A 26948-nucleotide genomic window follows, 5' to 3' on the forward strand; every position below is an offset into this window, starting at 1 on the left:
TGACCCTCTTCTCAACGGGGAGCTAGTGGAGGTCTCGTAAGTGTTGGGTCGTGTGTTCGTGAAGCGGTGTCCCGAGGACGAGTCTGGTTGGTTTGAAGTTTGTGCAGAAGGGTTCTGTTGATTCCGGCGTATAGGGCGTTGCCGTAGTCCAGTCTGCTGGTTATGAGTGCATGGGTGACTTGTGGAGTACGCGCAGGCAGTTGAAACTTGTGGAAGCGACGGCGTTGATCCGGCGATTCATGCAGAGGGAGGAGTCGAGGATGATGCTGAGGTTTCGTGCGTGGTCTGTAGGGGTGGGTGGGCTCCCGAGTGCAGAGGGCCACCAGGTGTTGTCCCAGGTGGAGGTGCAGGGTCCGAGGAGGAGGACCTCGGTCTTCTCCGAGTTGAGCTTCAGACAGCTGTCCTTCATCCAGGCTGCCACGTTCTTCATTCCTTCCTGAAAGCAGAGTCTGGTGTTATCGGGCTTCTCTGTGAGTGAGAGGATGAGTAGGGTGTCGTCGGCGTAGGATACAATGCTGAGCCCATGCTGTCTGACGATGGCGGCGAGGGGGGCCATTTAGATGTTGATGAGCGAGGGGCTGAGCGATGATCCTTGGGGTATTCCGCAGTTGATATTGGTGGGTTCGGAAAGGAAGGGAGGGACTCTGATCCTCTGGGTTCGGCCGGAGAGAAAGGATTGGATCCAGTCGAGGGCGGTTCCTTGTATCCCTGCGTCGTGAAATCTGGCTGCGAGTGTGCGGTGTGAAACGGTGTCGAAGGCTGCGGAGAGGTCCAGAAGGATGAGGGCCGCAGTGTGTCTCTGGTCAAGTATCATGCGGATGTCGTCAGTGGCGGCGAGGAGGGTGGCCTTGGTGCGGTGGTTGCTGTGGAATCCAGACTGGGAGGCGTCCAGGATGGAGTTCTCTTCGATGAAGGTGGTCAGTTGGGTGTTTATGAGTCGCTCTGTGACTTTGGCTGTGAAGGGAAGGAGAGAGATGGGCCGGTAGTTTTTCAGGTCTGTTGGGTCGGCAGTTGGGTTCTTGAGGAGGGGTTTAATCTCCGCCCCCTTCCAGTCGTCTGGGAAGATGGCAGCCATAAATGAGGCATTGATGGTCCGTCCTAGTTTGGGTGCGATGGCGGCGACAGCCCTATGAAATATGTGTGGTGGGCAGGGGTCCGTAGGGGCTCGTGAGCGGGTTTTATTCATGGTCGCTGTGATTTGTTCGACGGTGGTGGGGTTCCAGGTCACGATGGATGGCTTATCGGCGGCGTGGGAGGAGAGGGGATGGTGTCCGGTGTCTGTTCGTTGAAGTTGTCGTAGAGGACCTTGATTTTCAGATAGAAGTAGGAGCTGAGTTTGTCAGAGTACCTGGGAAAGTGTGACATCTGACTTCGCTAGGGGGTTTTGCGAACTGCTGTATGACGTTGAACAGTTCCTTGGCGATGGTCGCGTTGGTCTGGACTTTGTCTTTTAAGAAGGTCCGTTTGGTGTCTCTTATGCGCTGGTGGTATTCCTTTAGGGCACTCCTGTGGTTGTTCCGTGATGTCGTGGTTTTCTGGTTTTGCCAGGTTTTCTCTAGGCGTCTGCAGGAACGTCTGGCTTCTTGTAGTTCTGTGGTGTACCAGGCGGCCTTCAGAGGGCATTCTTTGGCGCGGTGGCGGAGGGGTGAGAGCTTTTCGGCGCAGCAGGAGATCCAGCGGTAAAGTTACCTGGCTGCAGAGTTGGTGTCGGTCGGCGCGCTGGGGGGTGGAGGGGATCTTGGAAGAGGGTGGTGTTGAGGTGTCCCTCTGTGGCCATGCTCCAGTTCCTTCGTGGTGGGCGAGGGGGGGGCTTGGGTGCGGTGGTGGTGTTGAAGGTGAAGTGATGCAATGGTGGTCCATCCAGAGGGGCTGGGTGGTGTGGCTGAAGCGGATGTTTGTCCCACCCGCGAAAATAGGGTCAAGGGTGTGTCCAGCTTTGTGAGTGGGCGTTTACCAGCTGCTTCAGTCTGAGGTTGGCGAGGTTGTCGAGGAGAGTGGTGGAATCTGGGTCATCACAGTTGTTGAGGTGGAAGTTTAGGTCCCCCGAGTAGAATGTAGTCCGTGAAGGTGATGGCATGGGGTGCGGCGAGTTCGGTGATGGTAGTTGTGGACTGGGTGCGAGGTCCTGGCGGCCTGTAGATAAGGGTCCTCGTAGCATGGTCCTGGGGCTGGTCTGGATCTGGAAGTGGAGGTGTTCTGTGTTGGAGTGGGATTCATTTGTGCTGGATGTGGAGAGTCGGAGGGGGGTCTTATGTGCGATGGCGAGTCCTCCTCCTGGGCGGTGGGGGCGGTACTTTCTCTGGATCTTGTAGCCGTCTGGGATGGCGGTGGCGATGTCGGGGCCGGAGGTGGCGTTGGTCCAGGTTTCCGTGAAGAAGGCGACGTCGGGCGAGAGAGAGACGATCAGGTCCCAGATCTCTATGGCGTGTCGGTGCAGGGAGCGCATGTTGAGGAAAATGCAAGTCAGGGTTTCGGCGGTGCGTGCATCAGGTGGGCCTTCAGCGGTTGTGGTAGTTTTGTCGATGGTGAAGGATCTGCGGAAGAATCTGCACGAGAACCGTCCATGAGTGGTGATGGGCGAGGATCTCTCGCTGTCGGAGTGTCTTCCGGGGTGGAGTGCGATGAGTGCGGCAGAGTTGTATCGGCGAGGACCGGGAGATCCAGGGTTCCTGGCGCTGGCCGCGTCGTGGACGGGTGCAGATGGGCTTGCCTTAGGCGCACCTTCGGCACGTCCGCTGCGCCGCCATTTGTAGGGGAGGGGGAAGGGAGGTGCAGCTTGGGAGCAGGGCGGTCAGGGGGAGGGGTCACAGGGCAATGCGGTGGCGGGAAATGGAAAGGTAACCAACACAAGCAAGAAAAGGACAATAAAGCACAACAACAACAAGCATTGGTATAGCCAATAGGTCTCGCTTTTGGGACTTTATTTAGTTATGCAGCACAATATCCTTGGTGCAACAACATCCACTGTTGCATGGCTAAACACTTGTAAGGTCCCGAAAGCGAGACCTATTGGCTATGCCAATGCTTGTAGCTGCTTGGAGTGTACCACATTCTGACTTGCATGTCCTTTCTGCTGGTCTTTCCCACAGTCCTGTTATTGTGATGCACCAAAAGGTACACCTGTAAAAATTCAAGGGTACCTTTTCAAGGGTAGAGAAGATTAAATACATTTTTTCAGAAAGTAGAGAACCTTCTCCCTACCTTCTCGGAGAGGCTTACACCTCAGATCTGTTGCTCTTAGTTTTCTTCTGCAGACTGAGAGGGTTCCATTGCTGCCGCCCTTAAGAAAAGTGGGGTAGAGGTGGGGAAAAAAGCAACTGCCGACTTCAGCCAGTTCCACCGCTTACAGTAATGTCTCCCCACCGCAGGCGGAGTGCCTTCCTTCTCTGAAAGCTCTTTGGGCTTCGAGCACTCACCAGCAGCAGCACAGAGATCCTAACCCTGAGCAGACATCTGGATCACCTATGGATGAAGGGAGCTCTCCGAGATTGCACTCTAATGTGCTAGCAAGGAACCCCCCCCCCACTCCTCTGCAATAGGTTAAGGTTTTTGCACTACTGCAATTAACGAATCCCACAACTCTGGGTTCAGGAAGGTGGCGTGATAGGTCAGGCCAAGTGACCCAGTGGAGCTCAGGAGTACACGGTATTCTCCCCAAGCCCGCTAGACCATGCCCGCTGCAACTCATGTTACAATGTAATGTTTTGCTGAAAGTTATTGATGTGCATACATGATTACCAATAACAATTTACACTTAATTGCAATGTATGTATTCCACCCTTATAATTAAGGTATGGGGGTGTATTACAACGTTTTTTCAAAGCTCTAACTTTTAAATAAAGGGACCTAAAATTAAACATTTTAATTTTATTCAGATTATGATTTGGACATAGCTTGCATGATCACTAAAATGCATAGCACACACCCTGCTTTAAACATGCTCCATTTTTTTTTCATTCATTGTGCTGGTGTTCATCTTTCCTGAAAACAGCCGAGATACTGTCAAGTATCTGCCCATTTAGTAGATTTATGACAGGCATTTTTATTTGCTTCCTAGATAGCTGCATTGTGGATTTATGGTCTGCTATCCATGCGTTACAACCTGCAGATTGTAAACGTCTGAAACGTCTATGTCCTGTAATCCACATTGTCACTTTTTTATTATCGTTCGTGTGACACCCTAAGTGCACCTTGTATGGCAAGATGTGGGTCATATGCTCGCTGTGGAATCGAGCTTCAGCTCTTTGATGAGACTCAAATAGGTAGAAACCAATAGGAGGGAGCTTGTTTTCAGGTGCAGAGGGGGCCTGGCCCTGGCACTTCGGATTAGACTGTTCCTACTGGACCAAGACAAAGCTTGATTTCCAGGCGGGTGGATCTTTTCTAGATCATTGCATAGCCGGTATTTATTAATGAACGGCGCCGGCTTCAAAGAGGAAACTGCCAGTGGTGCGGTATAATACCGCCAAGTGACAACCATAAGGGGCAGAAATGAACTTTGTGAAAGCCGCTCGAACTCTTAACACTTAGCCCTCCGAAATGGGTAAAGCTATGCTTCCTATATCCAGCAACATGGCGACCAGAGTTGACACATGACATTGCTGTGGATCCAAGCCAGCAGCTATCCATACGTTGGTCACCTATATTAAAAGCTTTAGCTATCCTTCTTCCACTTGCAAGTTGCATGGACGAAGATGACGTTACAAACCGCCGCAGAGACGGGAGAACGTGATAATTGGTGGAAGAGTGATTAATGCTCAGAATAAATCCACAGGATTGGGCATAAAGGCGATGCAGATGAGCAACGGGATTGGGCAGCGTCCTAAAGACCATGATAATAGCAGCTATTGGCCTTCAAACCAGGCGTGGAGGCGGGACTAACGCGAGTTTTGTAGGGAAGTTGTTGTTAGGGATCAGCCAATGAGCGCGTGTGTTGTTCCGAGGTCGTGTGGACCGGGCGGCAGGGGCACCGGGAACAGATCCGAGGAGGGGGCAAAAAAGGTAAAATAGATCTCATTGGGACGAGGATATCCATAAGAGGAAATATATATATTTCATCCTGTAACTGAAGTCAACAGGCAACAAGCATTGGCCGTGCGCGCGAGACGCCATATGTGGTGGGGAGGGGGAGAAGCGGGAGTTGTGTGCGCACACGGCCAAAGCTTGGAAAACAAGCATTGGCCGCGCAATGCGGGCGGAAAAAGTTAAAGCTGCAGATGGCTTCTCGGGTGCTGAAAGCTGCCGGCTGCGCGCGTGAACGCAAGCGCTAGGCCGCGTGGCAGCACTTTCAAAACCCGTACACTAAATGTCTCGGCCAGACCAGCGCATGCACTGGATCAGGCGAGACCTAAAAAAGAGAACCAACAGAGCAATAATAAGGGCAAGAGGAGTGCTGAGAGAAACTGATTAACCAGATCAGGGCAGTCTCGAACAAAAAAGACAATTAGGCACAATAACCGAGAAGATAAACCACAGTGCAATAATAGGGAACAGATTAACCAAAATCAGTGCAGTCTCGAACCCTGCAACGGGTGGGGCTCCAGAGGCAGCACAGAGCAGAGCGGAGCTGCAAAGGAGAGTGCGATCCTAGGACCGAGGTCAAAGGTCTCACTCACGCTCCCCCGCAGCGGCCGCCATTTGTAGGGGAGGGGTAGAGAGGTGCGGCTGGGAGGCGGGAGCAGGGGTCACAGGCCAATGCGGCAGCGGGAAATGGAAAGGAAACCAACACAAGCAACAAATGGACAATAAGGCACAATAACAAAAAAGAGAACCAACAGAGCAATAATAAGGGCAAGAGGAGGGCTGAGAGAAACCAGGAACAGATTAACCAGATCAGGGTAGTCTCGAACAAAAAGGACAATAAGGCACAATAACAGAGAACAGAAACCACAGCGCAATAATAGGGAACAGATTAACCAGAATCAGGGCAGTCTCGAACCCTGCAACGGGTGGGGCTCCAGAGGCAGAGCAGAGCGGTGCTGCAGGGGAGTGCGCGATCCTAGGACCGAGGTCGAAGGTCTCACCCCTATGTTAGGATAGGTAAACATTAATTTGTACTATTTATCTGGCCTCACCAACAGCATTCATCCACAACTCACCGGGTCTGATGGCTTAGTGGACGAATGCGTCCACTATAGAGGCCTGTGTTTGACTTCATGGTCACAGGTTCAAATCCCGGTGGGTCCACTCAGACTTTCATTCTGAGATCGATAAAATGAGTATCATTGTGTTGCGTAACAAACATCTGTAATCCAGCGCCAAGATACCCTTGGGTGAATGTGTGCTCTACAAATACACACGTTAAGTGGTCACACTCATGTAACACAGGAATATATCAGTGCCCACAACATGCAGTGCATCTTCACAAGCCGAACCATACTCCAGTCCGTGAATAAAAACTCAAAACCATTTTAAAAGATGCCCCAAGGGGGGGCGTGGCCAAGATGGCGGAGTGAGCGGTCGCACTCTCCGTGAGCTCCTGAATCCCCAGGCCCTTGGACCGAGGATTTTAGCAGTATCTCCCCCATATCTGCTGGGAGATCGTGGGGAAAGAAGGGGGATACCAGCGACCTGGCGGTGGGACTCAGCGAGACCCCGTAAGATATCGCAGGAGGCCGCGGAAGGCAAGCGCGGGACGGAGCAGCAGGGAGGGGCCGAGAGCCGGAGCCTGCCGACGCGGACCACGGTGCGGAGCCCAAGCACCCCCTGAGCCGGCGAGAACCTACCCCGATTGACGGAGAAACCGGGAACGGGACTGCCAGACGACCCTCACGGGGAGAGGTCGACTGAAGACGGCGGGAGGCGGAGCCGAGGCCGGGGCCCGGAGCCACTACACGGCGCGGAGCCGGGGGCGCGGCCTACAGGCGGACAACGAGGTGGAGAGCGACAGCGGAGCCCCGCATCGGAGGCCCCGGTGCGGAGGTACTCTGGCGAGATAGCCTGGGCGGCAGCCGGTCCTGGGCTCCGCGGGGGACACGACGGATGGCCCCGCTAGCCGCCTGACGTCAGAGGAAGAGCGGCAGAGCGGTACAGGGCCCAGTGAGGAGTGTGGAGGAGCGTGGGGGCGAGCGCGGCAGGAGAAGAGGTCGAGGTGCAAGGGCCCAGCACGCATCTGCCTGGGGGAGTCGCCCCTGTATTGCTTAGAGACGGACAGTTCGCCTGACGGAGCAGCCGGTGAGCCCCGGAGGACTGCAACAGCCGAACCTGGGAGGACACGTGGCTTCTTGCGAGGAACGGCCAGGGGCCTGCGGAGGGCGCCACCTGCGTGGTCGGGGGCCGGGTGGTGGACACTAGTGTATCCGGCGAGACTCGGAGAGGACGGTTTCCCCCCCCCCTGGCCGGCGCTGTTCCCTGGGAAGGGCTGCAGAGAGAGAAAGTAGGCCCCACGGACTCGCGCTGCCACCCAGGGGTGAGAGGCAGCAGCACCGGGACTGAAGGCACGAGAGAGGAGCAGGCTGAGGAGACCCTCCTGCGGTGTGTCACGTCAACGGGCCCGAGAGGTGAGGTGTGGGCTCGGCGGGGCCCTGGCGGTGGTGGGCTGGTGCCGCCCGGCCGGCCGACGCAGCGGGAGGACGGGAGACCGAATAAGCGGGGAGCGAGCCCCGTGGCCTAGCGACGCCGGCGGGCGGGTGGAGCACCCGAGACACGGGAGGAGCCGGCCAATGGCGGGCAGCAGAAGCAGCAAGAAGGGGGACCGCACTCTCCCGGAGATGCTCAGTAGGAACCACCAGAGGGTGGATACGGGGCAACCGTCGCCGGGCTCCTCCGGGGGTGCGCAGGAGACGGACGAGAGAGAGCCGCCGGTGACTAGAGCCTTCATGGAGTCACTCTTCAGCTCCCTTAGGGATGACTTTCAAACGCTGAAACAGGAGGTCGCTGGGGAGATGCGAGAGGTGCGCAGAGAGGTAGACGGCCTGGGAGAGCGGGTGGCTTCCGTGGAAGGTGCTGGTCAGAGGAGGGACGAGGACATTGAGCAGTTGCAGCAGGAGGTGCTGCGCCTCCGAGACCAGCAGCTCGACCTGCAAGCCCATAATGAGGACCTCGAAAACAGATCCCGGCGGAACAACATTCGGGTCCGGGGAGTTCCGAGTGCGGACGAAGGGTCTGATGTGACCAGCTACCTACAGAACCTGTTCAGGGAGATCTTGGGAGAGGCGACGGACTTCCCCATCCGGATTGACAGAGCGCATAGGGTGGGCCCACCGAGACGCACGTCGGCACCACCGCCGGATATTCTGGCCTTTCTACCGGACTTTCCACTCAAGGAGCGAATCTTGGCTGAGGCAAGGAAGAAGTCATCCCTGACCTTTCGAGGACACCCAGTAGCTTTGTATCAGGACTTATCTGCCATAACGCTTCAGAAACGCAAAGCCTTCCGGATTGCCACAGACTTTGAGGGAGCACAGCACGCCCTACGCCTGGGGGCACCCCTTCCGACTCATCTTTCGGTGGAATGGCACTTTGCACCAACTACGCTCCCTGCGGGAGACCTGCGGGGTATTGGGCATTCCTGAGACGGAGGAAGATACGGCTACGCCGCACCGGAGGCGCGTTACCAGAGACGGGTGGCAGCGGGTGACGGGGCGGAACTCTTCTGGCCGCACCGAGAGGCCGGACTCACCCAACATCAGGGCTGGCATGGCCGGCGCGGTGCTCGAGGTGGCCAGAGACACTGCCGCTGGTGACGTCGCATTGACGGCGTAAGAACGCTCCGGGGGGAGATCATCACAGCTTACTTCACTTTGCAGGTTTGGGGGCTCTGGGGGGGAGGGGGTAGCGGGGAGGAGACGGTGGCTGGACGTCCACTTAAGTTACTCACCACAGACTAGTCCCTCGTGGGACTCGGCTGGGACTATGGTTCATTGGGGTTGGAGGACGGGGGAGGGAGGGAGGGAGGGAAGGGTGGGGGTTGGGGCTGTTCGACTGTTGTCCAAGGGGTTGCTTGTTGGGGTTCGGGGGGGGTTCGTTTAGGTTGTGGGGTTGAGGGAGGGGAAGGGAGTGGTTGGGGGGGTTGAGTGGGAGTGTGGGGGGGGGGCTCGGGAGGGGAGGGGGGAACGTCCAGTGCACCACAGGGATTACGGCCGCCTTGGCGGCGCTCTTGAGACGGACTCCGCGCCTGCGGAGGCTTTGCGCTACTTCACCTATCCTTCCCTATGCCGCCTACCACTCTTAAGCTCGTGACACTTAATGTTCGGGGCCTCAACAACCCGGTTAAGCGGCACGCTGTGTTATCCCTACTAGAAAGCACCCGAGCAGACATCTGCCTCCTCCAGGAGACTCACTTGTTGCCTCGGGACTGCCACAGGCTCCGATCCCACAAATTCCCGACTCAACTCTTCTCTTCTGGCAATGCTAGGACGGCGGGGGTGGCGATTTTGGTGGCCAGGCAGTTCAGGGGAGAGATCTTGCACAAACAATCCGAACAGAAAGGGAGACTGTTAGCCTATAGGTTTAGGGTGGGGGGTATCCACTTCACGGTGGGATCTGTATATAGCCCAAACGAACAACAAGAGCGCTTCTTACGCGCAGCTTTGGAAGATTTCACTGCCTCGCAGGACAGGCACATTATCCTCGGGGGTGACCTCAATATGGTCTTTGACTCGGCCCTAGACAGATCCGCGCTTCGCTCTCCGCAGGCGGGGGAATTCTCGGCCGGGTGTCAGACACAGCTGGCGGAGCTGGACCTCCACGACCTCTGGCGCCGCATGCATCCTACTGATAGAGACTATTCATACTACTCCCACGCACATAAGACCTACGCGCGCCTGGATCACTTTTTGGTCACCGCGCCGGTATGTGCGATAGCTACCGCGACAGAGATGGGGGTGGTCTCCCTGTCTGATCACGCACCGGTCACCGTCGAGCTTCGACTGCCGCCGATCTCGGGTCCACCGCGGGTTTGGCGCCTGCGGGACACATTGCTGCATAGGAAGGCAGTAGTCACGCAAGTGACGCATGCCATTCAGGACTACCTGTCCCATAATGCGGATTCCAACACTTCGCAAGCGACACAGTGGGCGGCCATGAAGGCGGTGATACGGGGGGAGTTTATAGCTCTTTCCTCAGCCGACAACAAGGAGCAGCGGCACAAGAGGGAGGAGCTCACCCAGCGGGTCCGCGAACTGGAACAGGTGCACCGCAGGACAGGGGCTCCCCGGGTATGGCGGCAACTAAAGGAGGCCAGAAAGCTCTTGGCGGCCCTGGAAATGGACCGCGCGGAGTACGCGGCTTTGCGCTTACGCCATGCCTACTACACGGGAGGGGATAGATGTGGCCGGCTGCTGGCGAACAGGCTTAGAGCGGCTCGACAACAACAGTTAGTGAAGGAGGTCTCCGACTCCACGGGGTCGATGGTTACGGAGGACACCCATATAGCTGAGGCTTTCCGGGGATTTTATGCGGACCTCTATACGGGGGACCCCCCGGATGCATCGGCGACGGCGGCCTATTTGGACTCGACTGCCCTCCCCTCCTTGACGCCTTTGCAGGCGGAGCACCTGGACAGGGATATACGAGTTGAGGAAGTGATCTCCGCCATCGCCCGACTTAAACACGGGAAGGCCCCGTGGCCGGATGGCTACACATCCCTTTTCTACAAAACGTTCTGTGTGACGCTGGCCCCGCTTCTCACGCGCCTCTTCAACTCCTTCACTGCTCCCGGGGCCATCCCACCGGACCTGCTGCAAGCCTCTATCACGGTCATCCCCAAACCGGGGAAGGACCGGACGCAATGTAGTTCCTACAGGCCGATCTCACTTTTGAACGTGGATCTTAAGCTGTACACCGGGATCCTAGCGGCCCGGTTGGCTCCCCACCTACCGGGCCTTATAGACCCAGACCAGGCGGGCTTTGTACCGGGACAGCAGACGGTAGACAACACCAAGCGGATAGTTCACCTCTTAGAAAAAGCATCACGGATCCCAGGGGAGAGAATGATGCTTTCGGTGGACGCGGAAAAGGCGTTTGACCGCATCCACTGGCCTTTTTTGGAGCAGGTCCTGCGGAAGCTGGGGATAGGGGACAGATTCCGATCGTGGATTTTCAATTGCTACAAATCTCCGACGGCAGCGGTACGTGTGAATGGCTACAGCTCCAGAAGTTTTGCCATCGAGAGGGGCACGAGGCAGGGTTGTCCGCTGTCGCCCTTGCTCTTCGCCCTGTATATGGAGCCTTTCGCCCAACGGGTGCGTCACAACCCAGCAGTGAGGGGGGTGCGGTTCGGAGGCTTCACTCATGCCATTAGCCTGTACGCGGATGACGTCATACTGTCGCTGGATGATCCGCTCACTGCCCTTCCGGCGTGTATCGAGGAGTTGGACTCCTTTGCCGCGGTTTCGGGATTCAAAATGAACGTGGGGAAGTCAGTGGCGTTGGACGTGTCGCTCAAGCCAGCTACTAGGACTTCGTTGCAGGACCTCTTCCCGATGCTCTGGTCGAAAGAGTTGGTGCCTTATCTCGGGATTCAGCTGGCTCCCACCTTGCCGGCTATGGTGGCGGCTAATTATGCCGCTTTGGGCAGGAAGATTGGAGAGGAGATAGGCCGGTGGGATCGCAGCGCTTTGTCATGGCTGGGCAGAATAGCTGCCATCAAAATGACTGTTTTGCCCCAGATTTTGTATTTGTTTAGGGCGTTACCATTGCAGCCACCTACGGGCTGGATCCAGCAGACGCAGTCGGACCTGGCGCGTTTCATATGGCGGGGCAAGAAGCCCAGGATGAAAAGGGCGCTCTCTATGCTCACGCCGGAGGCCGGGGGGCTGGGGATCCCGGACCTCCGCAGGTACTTTCAGGCAGTGCAGTTACGTTACTTGGTGGAGTGGAGTAGGTGGGAATCCGACAAGCACTGGCTTTTTCAGGATCAAGCGGTGGCGGGCAGGCCCTTGCAAGAGGTGCCGTTCCTTCGACGGGCTCACCGCCCGGCGAATCTATATGCCTCCTTCGTCACGCAAGTACCCCTACGGGTCTGGGATGCTACCAACGCTGTGCACGGCCTGACAACATTCCCTTCACCTCTCACACCCTTGCTGGATAATCCGGACTTCACCCCGGGACTGGAGAAGGGGGCCTTCGCTCTTTGGCGGGAGGCGGGGTGTCGGGCCCTGTATCATATGTATGACCCGGAAGGGGTTATCCCCTTCGTGCGCTTCAGACAGGAGTATGCGCTCCCGGAGACCGAGAGGTTGCACTACCTACAGGCTCGCCACTGGGCGCTGCATCCACAGGTGCGAGAGACGGCTGATAGGAGACTTCTCCCGTATGAGCGATGGCTTTTGACTCGCACGTCCGACGCGAAGCTGATCACCGATCTCTACAAGCTGTTACAAACACCCTCCTCCCACTTCTATAATCCGGGACGGGAGCGCTGGCAGAGGGAACTGGGCAGGTCGCTGAGCCATAGGGAATGAGAGCAGGTGGCATATAGGGCCAGGCACTCGGCGTACCATATGGGACTCACTGACACGTTCACCAAAGTCTCGACGTACTGGTACTACACCCCGGAGCGCATACACGACATGGATCATAGCAAGGATTCTAACTGCTGGAGGGGATGCGGGCGGGTGGGCACGCTGCTACACATCCTGTGGGGCTGTCCGCTCCTCGACTCTTATTGGAAGGAGGTGATAGACGATATCGACTCCCATTTTGCCACTGAGCTGCCGCGCTTCCCTGCATACATATTACTGGGCCTCCCGAACGGGTTGATGTATCCCTTGAAATCCCGCAGGGGTAGACAGATAGCTATTGCACTGGGGTCGGCGATGCAGAACATCCTCGCGCACTGGCGCTCCAAGACACTCCCCACTGTCACGGGCCGCCTTCACAGATTATGGCATGTGTTGGGGATGGAGAAATTGTCGCTTACACTGGCAGGGGATATAGAGCAGTTCAATGATCTCTGGCAGCCGTTTCAGTCCCTGCTGGTTACTGAATTTAGGGAACTGACCTGCCCGAGATATCTTCGCCTCCTGCGGCTTACGGCCCTGGAGGAATCTGCCTCTTGATTGGTAATGGGGTGGAGTCCCTCTGGGAGAGACAGGGAGGGGGAGACGGAGTGGATCAGACCTGCGCACTGGACGGGGGGAGAGCAGGGGTTGGGGTGGGGGTGTGGGAATTAGGGGTGGGGGAGGATGGTTCGGGAGGGGGGGGGAACTGTTTGATTGTTACGGCACTGTTCATCATCGAGGGTCACAGCGGACTGCCGTATTATTAGAATGTTCGCTACAGGGCCTCCAGCCCGGCATTGGACTTCGCCGCTGTACTCGTATACTCACGATGTGTCGTATTGTTTGTTTCTATGCATTGCAATACTACTAAAAACATTTTAAACCTAAAAGATGCCCCAAGGCTACCAAAAGTCCTACGAGGTGATACCAACGGAAGGCTTTGCGCTGTGCAAAAGACCATAACAGAAGACTAAACTGATGTGAACTACAGACTTAGGTCTTGTACTAATGTAATTTTGTTAGTTGAGGTTAGGCTTAGAGGCTTATGTGTTTAGGGGTTTAGACTTCGGGAAGTTGTGTTAGCCTTAGGTTTTTTGGTGATCAGATTCAAGTTTGAGAGTAAGTGCTCAGCTTGATGGTTGTAGAGCACAGTTAACATTTTAATTATAGACTTGAAGGATTCGATTTACCCCTTGTTGGAATTAAAATGGTTTAGCCGTGCTGTTTATGTATTGTATGTCTTAAGTTAGCATTCGAGACACCATTTTATGTATTGTACGTCTTAAGTTAGCATTCGAGACACCATTTTATGTTCAGCCGCCATTTTAAGCCATGATTGAAACTAATTTCTCTCTCTGCCTCTGCTGAGAGCAGCTGTGGTAGTTTTCGTTTCTCCAAGCAGGGGCCTTGCTGTACTAATGAATACACTGTTCTTATTAGCGCATACCTTTCCCATTAGAGAGAGGCCTGCTCCCACCTTTAGAGCGGCAGGCACAAGAAGAACGACCTTGGCATTAAGATAGCGTGTGCCCGGTTTCAGGATCGAAACTTATCCTTCTGTACTTATCCTTCTGTACCTTCTTTGTCTAGCTCCCTCCAACTGGAAATTTCCAGTCAGGGTGTGTTTTCATTGGTTCTGAATTCTACATAATGTAGCACCATGTTTGCTTAAGTCAGTCTCTCTGCAGCAATCCCAGGAGGCTGGTCAGACTGGACTCCGCTCGATTGTACCTGAATAAATATAATTGGCTGGTATTCCCTACTGTCTGACCGGCTCTTCATTCGTATTAAAGGCGGAGAGGCGGTCGCGAGTGACCCGGTGGCCCTAATCGGGTCACTTCCTTCACCCTGGAATCTTAGGCTTTGGACCTAGACGTGGGTGTTGGTAAGTTTGGGAAGTGTAGATATGCTCTGGCTACAGATAGGCTCGTTAGCCAAAGGACTGGGGGTCAATTTAGGGGTTGAGGTTAGAATTTGTATTTCGGTTAGGTTGAGAATTACAATTTGCTGTAAAGTCGAGGGGCTTAGTTAGGCTTAGGCTTGGAGTTTGGTTAATACTGATGTTTAAGGATTGAGTTAATCCTAACTGTGGGTTTGCCTTTTGTGTTTATGCTTTGGTGTGGTGGAAGGGGGTGGATCAGCAATTAGTCTTGGCAGCTTGGTTCCATGGTTGGGTTAGGCTTAGGCTCATGTAGAAGGATACTGTTTAGGGGTTGGGCTGCCCTTAAACCAACTTCATTTGCAGCAAGGGAACAAGCTCAAATTAAACACATCCAAATTTATACGTACACATAATGTGGCCCAATTGAACAAAATCCAAGTCAGCGTCTCTTGTAGTGACCCCACTCGGCGCATATGTAAACTAGAAAACTGTGCACAAAATGGATTTTAAATGGAGTGACCTCCTGGTACCAGGACAATAGGCAAACGTGCAAAACAAGATGTGTGCGGAGATATATTAGTAATGCTTTTACTCTCAGTGATAGGTGTAATTTATACCAAGTACTTTCTGATATATACATACATGCATACATATTTGTAAAAACATTCCACAATACCTGGATCTATTTTCATAGACTTAGGGAGGCTGAAAGGCAGCAGAAACCTGTATGGTAGATGCGACACCTAGAACACTCACCTCTCTCCCAAGGTGAAGTCTCCATCCTTCATGGCTGGGACTTTGTGCAGCAGATTTACTCTCTTGAACTCTGGGCTGTGGTTGTCCCCTAGAAGATAAAACATTTATTTATGACACAAGAGCTGTGCATTCAGGAGAAAGAAAAATGAACTCACACTTCCACTGTGAACCCTGCTGCTCTACCATACACACCCACTATATATGAAGGTGCTGGGACTTTTCCTACCACTCTAGCCACCTATTAAACTATGCTATTTCCCAGTGGTGCACTGTTTGCGTCTGCTTAGTAAAGTGTTGCATTGTTTAATTAGGTCAGGGTCTGCTCAGGACTTTGCATGTTCAGCTTAACATACATGTACTGTTGTCGATTGAGACCAGGTTGTAGGTGCAAACCTTAGCCAGGTGACGACTAAAACAACCACCCCCCCTTTTGTACAGTGGAATAGCAAGCTGTCGACTTCCTAATAAGAGCAGTCTTCCACTGACAGCTGCCCTGCATGTTCATGCACGAGAAGCCTAATCCTCCAACACGTCCCATCATGCCGGTCTCTTCATAGTGGCTCTGAGGGGAGTTGCATCTATGGAAAGCCTTGTGTCGCTTGGAACACTCGGAGCCCAAGTACTCCAAAATGCCTCACATAATCTGATCATATCTGGGGGCATCCTAATGGTGAGAAGCATAGTGTATTATTCCATCAAGATACAGTGTCTCAAGAAGAAATCATCTCGAGCACTCTCTTGCCATGCGCCAAAGCGATGGAACTCTTTCACCTGCAGCCACTGAGACCTGCCAACTCCTGCAATCACTAAAGTGCTTCCTGAAATGTAGCTGTTATGAAGTGAAGTCCATGACACAACACTTGTGCAGGGGCTTATTAGAACAGGACATGCACCATCACCCTTCCAGTCCGCTGAGCAGCTGTCAGAGTCTGCAGTGGGATGAAAGTTGGGAACAGGAACATTCCAAGAGAGGAGAAGGGGGGTAGAGGAAGGGAAATACCATCAGGTGATTACAACAGTTACCTTCTCTAAGAACATCTCAAGCGCCATTCTAATAACTCCTGACCCTCCACAGTTACTTGAGAATCACCACTGAACCTGGTTCTAAAACAATATTTGATTTGGCAGACCACTGATTCTGTTAGATTCTCTGCTCATTTTGGTAAAACTCCAGATCTGGTAACTCAATCTACTGAAGTGGTGCAAGGACTGACTTTAAAATATGCTACTGGCTTGAGCTAATGTTTAACCCCGTCCCCCCCCCCCCCCCCCACTTGTAGCTCGATCCTAATAATTCTGTATAGTTCTTAAACACAGTTTCTCCATCAGGAATGCCTGTAAATTTTGTGAGGCGGTCTTGACGTACTATGGTGATTGTTTGCGCCAATACAATGAATTTAAAAAGAGAAGCTGCAACTTGTAAACAGAGGATTGTGAGGATTTCCTATAGTGTTTGTGTTGTGTTTCTCCATAAGTGGGAACCTGCAGTCCCCTCAAAAGGCTTGTGGTCAGGTTTGCTCAACCCGCTGCACACACCTGTAGCCCTGCTCACCCTGCCGACTCCTCCAAAGTGGTTGGTCTATGCTTCCACTTCCAGGAGACTAGAGTTGCTGAGCTGGGGAGCGCGTTCTTAAGATTTTTACTGCTTGACTGCACTAGAGCATTTCATAACCACTCTGCAATTGCACCACATTTGAACACTTTTATATTAAAATGTTGTTCTGAAATGTGCCAGACTAATGGCCTTGGTCTGAGTTTAGTTCACAGGTACCTACTGTTCTCAAACAAGACATCTTTTGTCGGTCATATCCTGGCTGCAGCCCGCACTGCTGAGCACTAGCCACAGCGCTAGGGCCCGTAAGCCTCCTGTGCAGCCGCTTGCAGGTGCCTACATAAGCCTTGGCCAAGAGGCTGGTAAGGGTTTCTCTTTTATCACAAAATTCAATGATAGGGCTGGTGTTCCTTGGTGAAGCTAGAGAATAAGAGAGGTACAATTTCTCAGAGTGTGAAGAGTGCCTGTGCCGGGGTAATGAGAGTGGACAGTCAATTGGACTGTTTGTTGCCCTCACACATCCACTAAAGGATGTCATGCTTCACCATTGGGCGGAGTTCCTCCTTGGGACGGCGCTGCAATGCCAACGGATCCCCCGAAGGGTCGCTTTAGCAGAGATCTTCTTTGAGGCTGCCGTTTGCACTCATCTATATGGCAGAAAGGGATAGAAGCTAGGTGCACATGAACAAACTATAATGATCTCAGGGTATAAGGAGAGACTAAGAGGGGCATTTAAAATGTTAGAGGAGATGGGTGCGCACTGTCAGACACTGGGTGTGCACTGCTGGGTACGAACTGTCAGACAGGGTGAGGAGCCGGGTGCGCACTGCTGGGTACGAGCTATCAGACAGTGTGAGGAGCCGTGTGCGCAGTCAGACTGGGTGAGGAGTCAAGTGCGCACTATCAGAGACAGTGTGAATAGCCGGGTGCGCACTATCAGAGACAGTGTGCGGAGCCGGGTGCGCACTGTCAGACAGGGTGAGGAGGAGCTCGGTGCGCACTGTCAGACAGGGTAAGGAGCAGCCGGGTACGAACTGTCAGACAGTGGGAGGAGCCGTGTGTGCACTGTCAGAGAGGGTGAGGAGTCAGGTGTGCACTGTCAGAGACAGTGAGGAGCCGGGTGCACACTGCTGGGTATGAACTGTCAGACAGGGTGACGAGGAGCCTGGTGCGCACTGCTGGGTACGAACTGTCAGACAGTGTGAGATGCCGGGTGAGCACTGTCAGACGGGGTGAGGAGCCGCGTGCGCACCGTCAGACAAGGTGAGGAGCCGGGTGCGCACCGTCAGACAAAGTGAGGAGCCGGGTGCGCACTGCTGGGTATGAACTGTCAGACAGAGTGACGAGGAGCCTGGTGCGAACTGCTGGGTATGAACTGTCAGACAGTGTGAGATGCCGGGTGCGCTCTGTCAGACAGGGTGAGGAGCCAGGTGGGCACCGTCAAACAGGGTGAGGAGGAGCTGGGTGGGCACCGTCAAACAGGGTGAGGAGGAGCCGGGTGGGCACCGTCAAACAGGGTGAGGAGGAGCCGGGTGGGCACCGTCAAACAGGGTGAGGAGGAGCCGGGTGGGCACCATCAAACATGGTGAGGAGTAGCCGGGTGGGCACCATCAGACACTGGGTGAGGAGCCGGGTGCGCACTGTCAGAGACAGTGTGAGGAGCCGGGTGCGCGACAGTGGGTGGAGCCTTGTGCCGCCTATCAGAGACAGTGGGAGAAGCTGGGGTCAACACTGAGCAATGTCAAAAATTCACTCCAGTACGAGATCTGGGCCTAAAGTCAGTTTTTTTTAGCTCTCCATCCCAGTTGAAACCCAGCCATATGCAAATTAGTCGCGACCCTGCTCCCCATGGGGACAGTCCAGCCCGAACTCCCTGGACTGGAAACAAGCATTCTGGGACAGGTTTCGGGGTATCCGACCCTTATCAGCCAGGCTAGCTTCACTCCAGTAGTATGGAGAGCACGGGACCCACACCTGGGCATCCCCATCCCACTCGGGGTGACAATGCAAAAAGAACAATTGACAACAAAATGCAGAGGATGCTTGTATCCGGTCCAGGAAGGAACTGGCCTGGCAGTTCAGGATGGACTGCTCTCAAGGGGAGCAGGGTCAAGACTGATTTGCATATGGCTGGGTTTAAACTGGAATGGCATGGGGAGCAGAAAAACAATGGATTTAGGTCAAGATCTCTGCACTGGGGTGAATGTTTGACATTGTTCAGCATTATGTCCATCAATTGTTGTTTTTACACTTTCAATGCACCATCTAGATGCAGGGATAAAAGGGGCCACATGGACCACAAAAACATCCCACCAAACATCCCCTTGCAGGCAGGTGCTGTCACTCACTGAACCCGCCTGCAAGGGGATCGCTAACCCCTTTTAAAAGTGCAGGGGGTTTGACACCTGCACATAGTAAACCGACCAGCTTTTATTATTATTTAGAATTTATAAAGCGCGACTATCACCCAACGGGCATCTTGGCGCTGATAAATCATTGAATAGAGGAGGAATCTGGCATTTTTGGGAATGGGCTATCTTTCCATCCATTTATCTATTTCCAGGGGTACAGCCAAGTTTGTATGCCCTTCCTGAAGCTCAGCAAGTTTATCTTGGTTCTAAGGGAGAAAGTTAGTTCCAGAGACTTGCACATTGTGCCTGTAAGGTTCTGCCACCTACTCTTGTTTTCCTAAAGGAGGGGGTAGATAAGAGGGCAGCCTGGGAGGATCTTAAAGTTCTAGAGGATTCATATAGTTTAGTCATTTGTTGAAGGGCTCTAGGTCCTGTGCCATCTACTGCCCTATGGGTGATGCATAGTGACTTAAACTTGCACATTTCCTTTACTGGTAGCCAGTGTAGTTTGTATAGTGTTTCTGAGGTGGAGTCTTTTCTCCCTTTATTTAGCGCTAGTTTAGCTGCCAACACCTGAATCCTCTGGAGTCGTTTTAGGAGGTATTCAGGACTACCTAGTAGCAAGGAGTTGCAGTAGTCTAGTCTATTTAGAATTGACACCTGTATCACCAGTTTTCTGGTGGGGGACTAAAAGGGTAATTTTCTTTAAGGTTCTAAGGAGTCAATGACAGGTTGCTACAGTTATACTGATTTGGGCTTCCATAGACAGTTAATCAACAAATTGGATTCCTAGGTTGCGTACCGGTTTTGATGTTTTTAGGTCCGCGTTAGTTGCCCAAGGCCAGAAGTGTATAGGGAGTTGCTGGTGCGCAGCATAGAAATTCAGTCTTCTCTCCATTGAATTTTAGTGGGTTATCGTTCATTCATTGGGCCATCTTTTTTAAACAAAGGAGGAGTTTGTTTAGTTGGTTAGAGTCAGATTTGTTCAAGGGTATTATGAGTTGGGTATCGTCCGCATAGTTTACGAATGTTATCCCAAAAGACTTGATCAAAGTTACCAGAGGTCTTAGGTATATGTTAAACAGTATAGGACTCAAGGCAGAGGCCTCGGGGACTCCATGTTGAATTTCTCTATTAAACAGTTGCTCCATATTTCTCTTGAATGCTCTACCCTTGGGAGCAGTGTGTGTTTGCAGCTCCCTGGAGGCAGAGCATTCTTCCTGATAAGGCGCGCTTTCCATGTTTGCACCCGGCGCTTTAAGATGCACTGTGGCGCAAACATGGAAAGTGTGTCCTACCTCTAATACATGCCCAGGAGTTCACTTCTTGGATTTGGCCGTCTGCGTTTTTGTTTTTCAGGGGGCAGGGGTTGTCTTCAACCCTTCATCATACTTCCTTAGATCATCAAAGAAAAAGTTCTCTTGGAAAATGACCATAAGTCACGCTGGGTACAGAAGCATGTACTTAATCTGCCTCGATTGGAGTTCAAGTTTCACTACAAAAAATGTTTCTCTGGTGTTGGAACCACAGGATATAGTCAGGAAAGGTCATCACTTTGTTTGAGTCCAGTAGCACCACCTTCTGGCCACCAAGAGGATGGTGTTCCAGTCTGTGCAGTTGAGGAGTCTTAAGATGATTGGTCTAGGAGGGGCACCTGGTGGACATGAAGCAAGAGACCCATGTGCCAAGTCAACAACAAAGTAGAAAGGGAGTACATCGTCCAGGATCAGAACCACCTGGTGAAGAATTGTTCCAGGTGAGTGCCTGCCAGTCTCTCTGACATTCCTACCAGTCGCAAGCTGTTCTGCCGAAATCTACCCTTCATGTTCTCTACTTGTTCCTTCAGCTGGAACGAAGCATCTCAGAGTTGTACAAAGTTAGCTTTCAGGGCTCTATGCACGTCTTCGGCTGAGGAGACTCAGGTCTCAAGCTCTGTCATTCATCACCTTCTGGAGGTCATGACAAAGGAAAGATTTCCGTCTCCATCCCATCTACTTTCCCTTTCAGGGCTTCCCTGGACTCATGTATGGCCTGCAATATGGCTGATGAGGACTGATCTCCCCATTGTCGAAACTGTTCTCTTGTCGAATTCCTGGCCAAGGGTGACCCCTCCGATGAGACATGCTTCGCAATCTGTCCATAGCTCCCTGTGAGGACTTTGGTGCCCCCCACTTCACCATCTTATGTCTTGCTGGAGGCTATTGTGGTCCGCCTTGCCCTGCTTGGCAGACCGAATGTGCAGATGTCAGTGCTGAGGTGGGAGTCAAGGGGGGCGCGTTGTCACCTCCATCATGGGACCCTCCCCAGGTCTCCTGTGGGGGCAAAAGTGTGAGGGTTAGTCGGCCTGCATCTTTGATCTCCGAGGCAAGCCTCTCCTTGTGTTAGGTAGGGCTCCGACAGGGACCAGGCATTTTACAGGGCTCTCGGGTCTTGGCAGATTCTCTCCCCCAGTGAACCCAATCACTGTTCAAGGTGCGGCCTCGGTTTCCCAAGGCATGCAGGCTAGCCACAAATGTACTTTGCTCGGGCCAAGCTCTCTCACTTCTTCTTCAACAGAGGGTAAGGGCCACAGTAGCAGACCAGTGCCACCAGGGGCCAGCACACTCCGGTCCTGTCCCCATGCAAGTAGCTTCCTTGCGCCTGCCTCCCTGGCCTGGGGCGTCGCGGCCACCTCCTCTGGGCAGGGAATGGGGCCCAGTGGTCTGGCTCATTTTCACCCCTCGCAAGCACTGCCAGGAATGCCCCACCTCCTGCTCCTCCGAGGGTCACAGGTGGGAGCAAGAAATCTCCAGGGTCTGGTAAAGTTTAATGTCGGCTGTGGCCGCGGCCAGGCACAACTTCTCGCCGGCTCTTTACTTATTTGGCACTTTTCACCCCATTGCGGGTCTCCACCCACCATCCAGGTCTCCCCCAGCATGAGCCATCTCTCTGGTGGAAGTCTCATCAGTTCTGTGGGGTCTGGAGAGGTGTCTCACTCCAGTTAGCAAAGAATAAGCGAGATCTCAGCAGAAGCTCAAAGGAGACTCAACCACCATCTATGGCTGCTTGCCACGCCCTCCCTCTTTTCTACTGTTGAGTGGGGCTCAAAGTCTCTCGCTGTGTTGTTCAACAATGTGAGCAAATTACATGAATATCATTGCTGAAGTTTAGCACTTCATGGACACCTGACAATACCTCTTTCGCACAGTTCTGAAATACTTCAACAGGGAGGGAATACCAAAGCTAAGATGCTTAGATCTCCAGAGACCAACATGAATGGAGAATGTTTTTATATAGTGGGATGCTTTGTGTAAGCGAATCTGGCAGCAGTCTGACTTGAAATCAATCTTTGAAAAACACTTTAACCCATTCACTTCTGAAATTATATCATCGAATGGTGGATTAATGTGGCACTCCCGCTTAATGACCTTGTTGGGCATCCGCCTGTCCATGCATATTCAGACCTGTCTGGATTATTTGGGTTTGCATGCTATTACTCTCGGGGACACCTATGAGTTAGGACCTTCTACTCTCTAAAGGACTCCTGCTTTCCCCAGATTTTCAATTTCCTTTTCTATTTTGTCTCTGACATGGAAAGTTATTAGTCTCTGCCACAGCATGACTGGTTGGACTAAAGTGTCAATGTGCAACTTTATTCTTTTCCCTTTGAGACATCCTGTTGCTGTGAATACATCTGGATACTCACTCAGCTTACCCTTGATGGTCTGCTGTGGACTTCAAATGCAAAGAATTTGTGTTTCAGTTTATGATTGCTCAAGACATGAGGAATTGTGTGATGACAGACTAGCACTAGCGGGTGACTTTTGTGATGAATGGGCCTCTCATTTCAAGTGAGGGCTGTCATAGACCTGTATCCTTTGCAAAAGTATTTGCTTTACTACATGCGGAGATGGTCTTCCATCAGGCAGGGTATCCAGAGTCAAGGTGTGGAATGTTGCCAAACTCCTGCATATTTTGTTAAGCTTCTTTACAGACAATTTGTGTATTTCTCAAGTTTCTCTGCTCACCTGTTCTACTGGTTCCGTTTTGATGAGACGTGCGGCTAGTGACACTTCCATGTGCACAGCCTAAGCATTTTTCGCAGCTTCATCTTGTTTGTGTGAAATTTTCTTCTGCAGTTGAAACAAGTGACACTCTTTTTTAACGTGACCCCAGATCTCATCATGTGGGTTAACAAACTCACAGTTGCTGGCTGGGATGCAGATATGAGCATAGAACCGGTCAATGGGTTTGGTGGGGCCTTTTCACCTGAAGGGTGAACTGTTCCAAGTCTGGGTTTGCTTGGGTGCTCATTGTCGGGGACAATCTATGGCAGCGTAAGAAACATATTGTGTATCTCTTTACCAATCAGGTATACTGGTATTGATCACTTGGTTATGTAGCAGGCAAATAATTTATGAAGTGGATGACCCATTTTCCACCTGGATGTAACCAATGAAAGTGCAGTGAGCACATCAAATGGTACAAGCTGCGCTGTGCAATGTGGCATTCTAGCACCCAGTATGTCTCATCTTTCTAAGTCGATAGACCGTCCTCACACATCATTAGGAAGTTCCTAAGTTGGACTGAACTTAGGCGGGGCAGAATCTCCAGTAAAGAGCCCCCTTCTAGGGGGCCAGTTGAGCATTGCAGCACTAGCCCAATGAGGAGCTAAGCTCGATGATGTGAGAGATGAAATGTTTCAGCTGAAGTGTAAAGGCAGGGAGTCTCCTGTGATGTGTAACCGAGGGATGGGCAGACAACAAAACAAGTCTTCTTGCCAGGATGTCTGCTTGCTTGAAAGAAATGTAAATGTACACAACTTGTTAATCTGCAATCGTGAAGGGTGCTTGGAAGCTGGTATTGGCTTTAACTGATGGAATCACTTGAATTTTCCCGATAACACAGACGTATTCTTTTTTAATCATACTGCACGGAGTTGCCAACTGAGCCGTGAACTGTGTGCTTTTAAGGAACCGTTATAAAAACAATCGCACTATGCAAAATCTATATTTTGGAAGCTCTTTTTGATCTTAAACCCTTTTGCACATTTTATAGATCCTATCTTCTTCTCCTGTGTGTAATGCAAGTTTAAAATATGTCAGACTGGGACCGTGTAGCACTAAACAGACGCTAGTCACCATTCTCCACTGCACCAACCAGGGTACAATTCTGTTCAGCCAGCGAGCCTTTGAACTTGTGGCGGTTTTCTCAGCCTATTTAAACAACTCAGCCCGACTACTTTCATTTGCACAAGCCCAATGACTATACATGCCTATGCTCAGATGTGTGCACATTTGTAGCACACGTTGAAAGCCTGTCTTTTAACCTTGGCATATGGTTACTTATTTAAAGACTTAGCCTTTGCTCCAGACAGATATATGAGCTTCCATTTGGCTCATGCCTTCACTTTCCACTACTTATTCTCTGGCGAGCATGTGAATCTGTGGGGGTTTTATCAGCTTCTCTTGGCTTATCACAGAAAATAAGCCCTGACTGCTTTTACTTATAGATGCCCAGAAATAGTACAAGCTTATGCTCGACATTGTGCGTATTTTAAGCCCCCTCTGAAAGATCATCTTTCCTTTAATTTCTTTTGACTTTAGCATGTGTTGCTGTTTTCTAATAAATTATAAATATTGCAAGCAATTACAACCACCTCAACATGTCTTGATTGCCTATACAGAATGAACAGACAGGAAACTTAAAGTAAAGACCCATTTGGTGTTTAGCATCTGCCTACCGATATAAAGAGCAACACGATTTTTCTTCACCCGGTGTGGGGACGGATGTCCCACTCGGTAAAAGGCGGCTCTTGCATCCCTCTATAGTATTAAGGTAGGACGTTCCTTTGATATACCATACACTCTGCACACTAGTACTTTGTAATTCCCCCTAAACGCTGTTACATGGCTCTTTGTTTTCAGCCTCCTCTTTATTTTACTTTGGGGCTTGAAACGATTTCCCCTACATCTCCACGTCAGAGATTCCATTGTCGATGGGCATTAGTTTAAACTGTAGATTCTGGTAGGTAACTTGTGTTGTAGTGTAAACGTGTCAGGCCTCATAATGGTTTTTTCATTGATCCAGTTTATCTTATCTCAAAAGAACCTCAGCTACCACTCCAAACCTATTAGGCTCTTGTTCTGTGCTTAAAGGAACCAAAATACCTAGTGATGAACAATTATCTTATGAGGACCTGGAATAAGATAACTGTTAGTATTTAATAAGTCAAAGTAAACTCCCAGGTAATTTTTACCACCCAATTAGTTGATCATGGATCAGCTTAATTTGGCCCCAGGTAATAATGAAGCAGAATCAGCAGAGTATTTTATCTCAAATTGTTATTTTATCTAATTTCATATGATTAGCATACAATCTAATCTTAAATTGAGTGAATGTAATAAGCATTTAACACACGTGACATCCAAATATGAAAGGAGCTATCTTCCTCAGCCGAGGGCGGTTTTATCCTAAGAAAGTAAATATTATAGGAAAATCAGTTGTCTCTCAATACAACTATTAATGAAAGTTCAGTAAATTTCCGAATGACCAGTTCCAGTTCATGGACAGGATTGTCTGCCCAGAATTGTCTTCCCTTGTCCGTACTGACGCGTCAATGCCACACTGGTTTTTCTATGAAACCTTCCAGCTAGAAAGATTCCACCGCCCAAGCATACCAGCCGGCAGCAAATGCAGTATTTCATCATAGCTCATGTTGAATCTGGAAGTCCAAATCGTCAGTCTCTCTACCGGAAGATGGGTAGAAGAAAGATGGACAAGATAGGAACCGCCCCTGTCCAGAGTTTAGGCAATTATACTCTATCAATTTCTGGTTTACACCCCTTGACATCACCAAATTTGTCAGACCACTCTGTCCCATTGGTTAGTTTCAGTAAAATAAGATTATGTAGTAGGTAAAAGTATATAAATCCAGTAGAGGCAATCCATTATTTTGCATTTCCCCAGGACCACTGCAATTTAGTCATATGATTGGTTGTGACACAGATAATAGGCAAGTTTATGTTCTCATCGTTTGTCAGTCCTTTCCCAAGCATGTGCTCTATGAGTAACAATTTTGTATAGTCAAGTAAGCTACAAAACATGAAAAGAATCGAGTGTTAACACACAAGTAGAAACTTTACAAAAGGTTCCCAATAGGCTTCAGACTATTCAGTTCATAGGTTTATACTAGGAAAGAAAAGCATGTTTTGAGGCCGCCATGAAACACAGCATGTGCACGGTGAATTTGTGCTAAAATATAAATCATACATTATTCAAACAGTGCATTCATTCTTCAATTAGGAACATTAATGATTTGTAATGACATCATGCAAGTATAAGGTACCCCAAAACAAATGTAATACTTAATTATTATTTTGCATATAAATTGCAAATCTCTTTGCACGTTATAATTAAATACATCACTCATGATTTGATAAGTAAATTTAAACTAGACCTTAACATAGCACAAATTATAACATCGCTTGTATAGCATTGATTTCTCTCATCAATGTCAGTGCTCACATTACAGTCTTATGTTATTAACTGTTTTTCTAACAAACAGTTTTATTCTTATATAGAAATTTCTATGTTATCGTTCGTTTACTACGTTCATCTATGCATAAAGAAAACCTAGGCCAATATATTTGTAAAACTTTACATTAGCTTATTGACGGTTAAGTGTCATCAGAAACCTATGTCTAACATTCTGCATGCTTTTACAATGCAATATCGAAGTCAGCCTTCATTTGTGGGTTTCCTTTAAGCTTGATAGCCCATCACACATTTGTCATTATCGTAAAATAATGTCACAAATCATTTTTCAGTGAGAAATTGTAGCGATAGATGAAAGATAACTTCAATGCTCTACCACTTGTTTCCCTTGTCACGATCCAGGACTATAAGAAACTGGGAAAGGCATGCGTGTTGGGGCAATTCTTGCATATGCCTTTTTGTTTCCTGGGGCACACTCTTATTTTATA

At 51.0% G+C, this 26948-nt stretch overlaps 1 protein-coding gene across 1 annotated transcript in view; it reads right to left on the minus strand.

The window, feature by feature from the left end:
- The window catches only part of LOC146783432 (glutathione S-transferase theta-1-like), a 108665-nt gene that overhangs the window by 54228 nt on the left and 27489 nt on the right, over nt 1-26948 (minus strand). Inside the window, exon 2 of the mRNA XM_085634341.1 lies at nt 15082-15169. Coding sequence (XP_085490467.1) covers nt 15082-15169 — 88 coding nt within the window. The remainder of the gene's footprint in view (nt 1-15081; nt 15170-26948) is intronic.

Source organism: Triturus cristatus, chromosome 11 (genome assembly GCF_964204655.1).
Source record: "Triturus cristatus chromosome 11, aTriCri1.1, whole genome shotgun sequence".
NCBI lineage: Eukaryota > Metazoa > Chordata > Amphibia > Caudata > Salamandridae > Triturus > Triturus cristatus.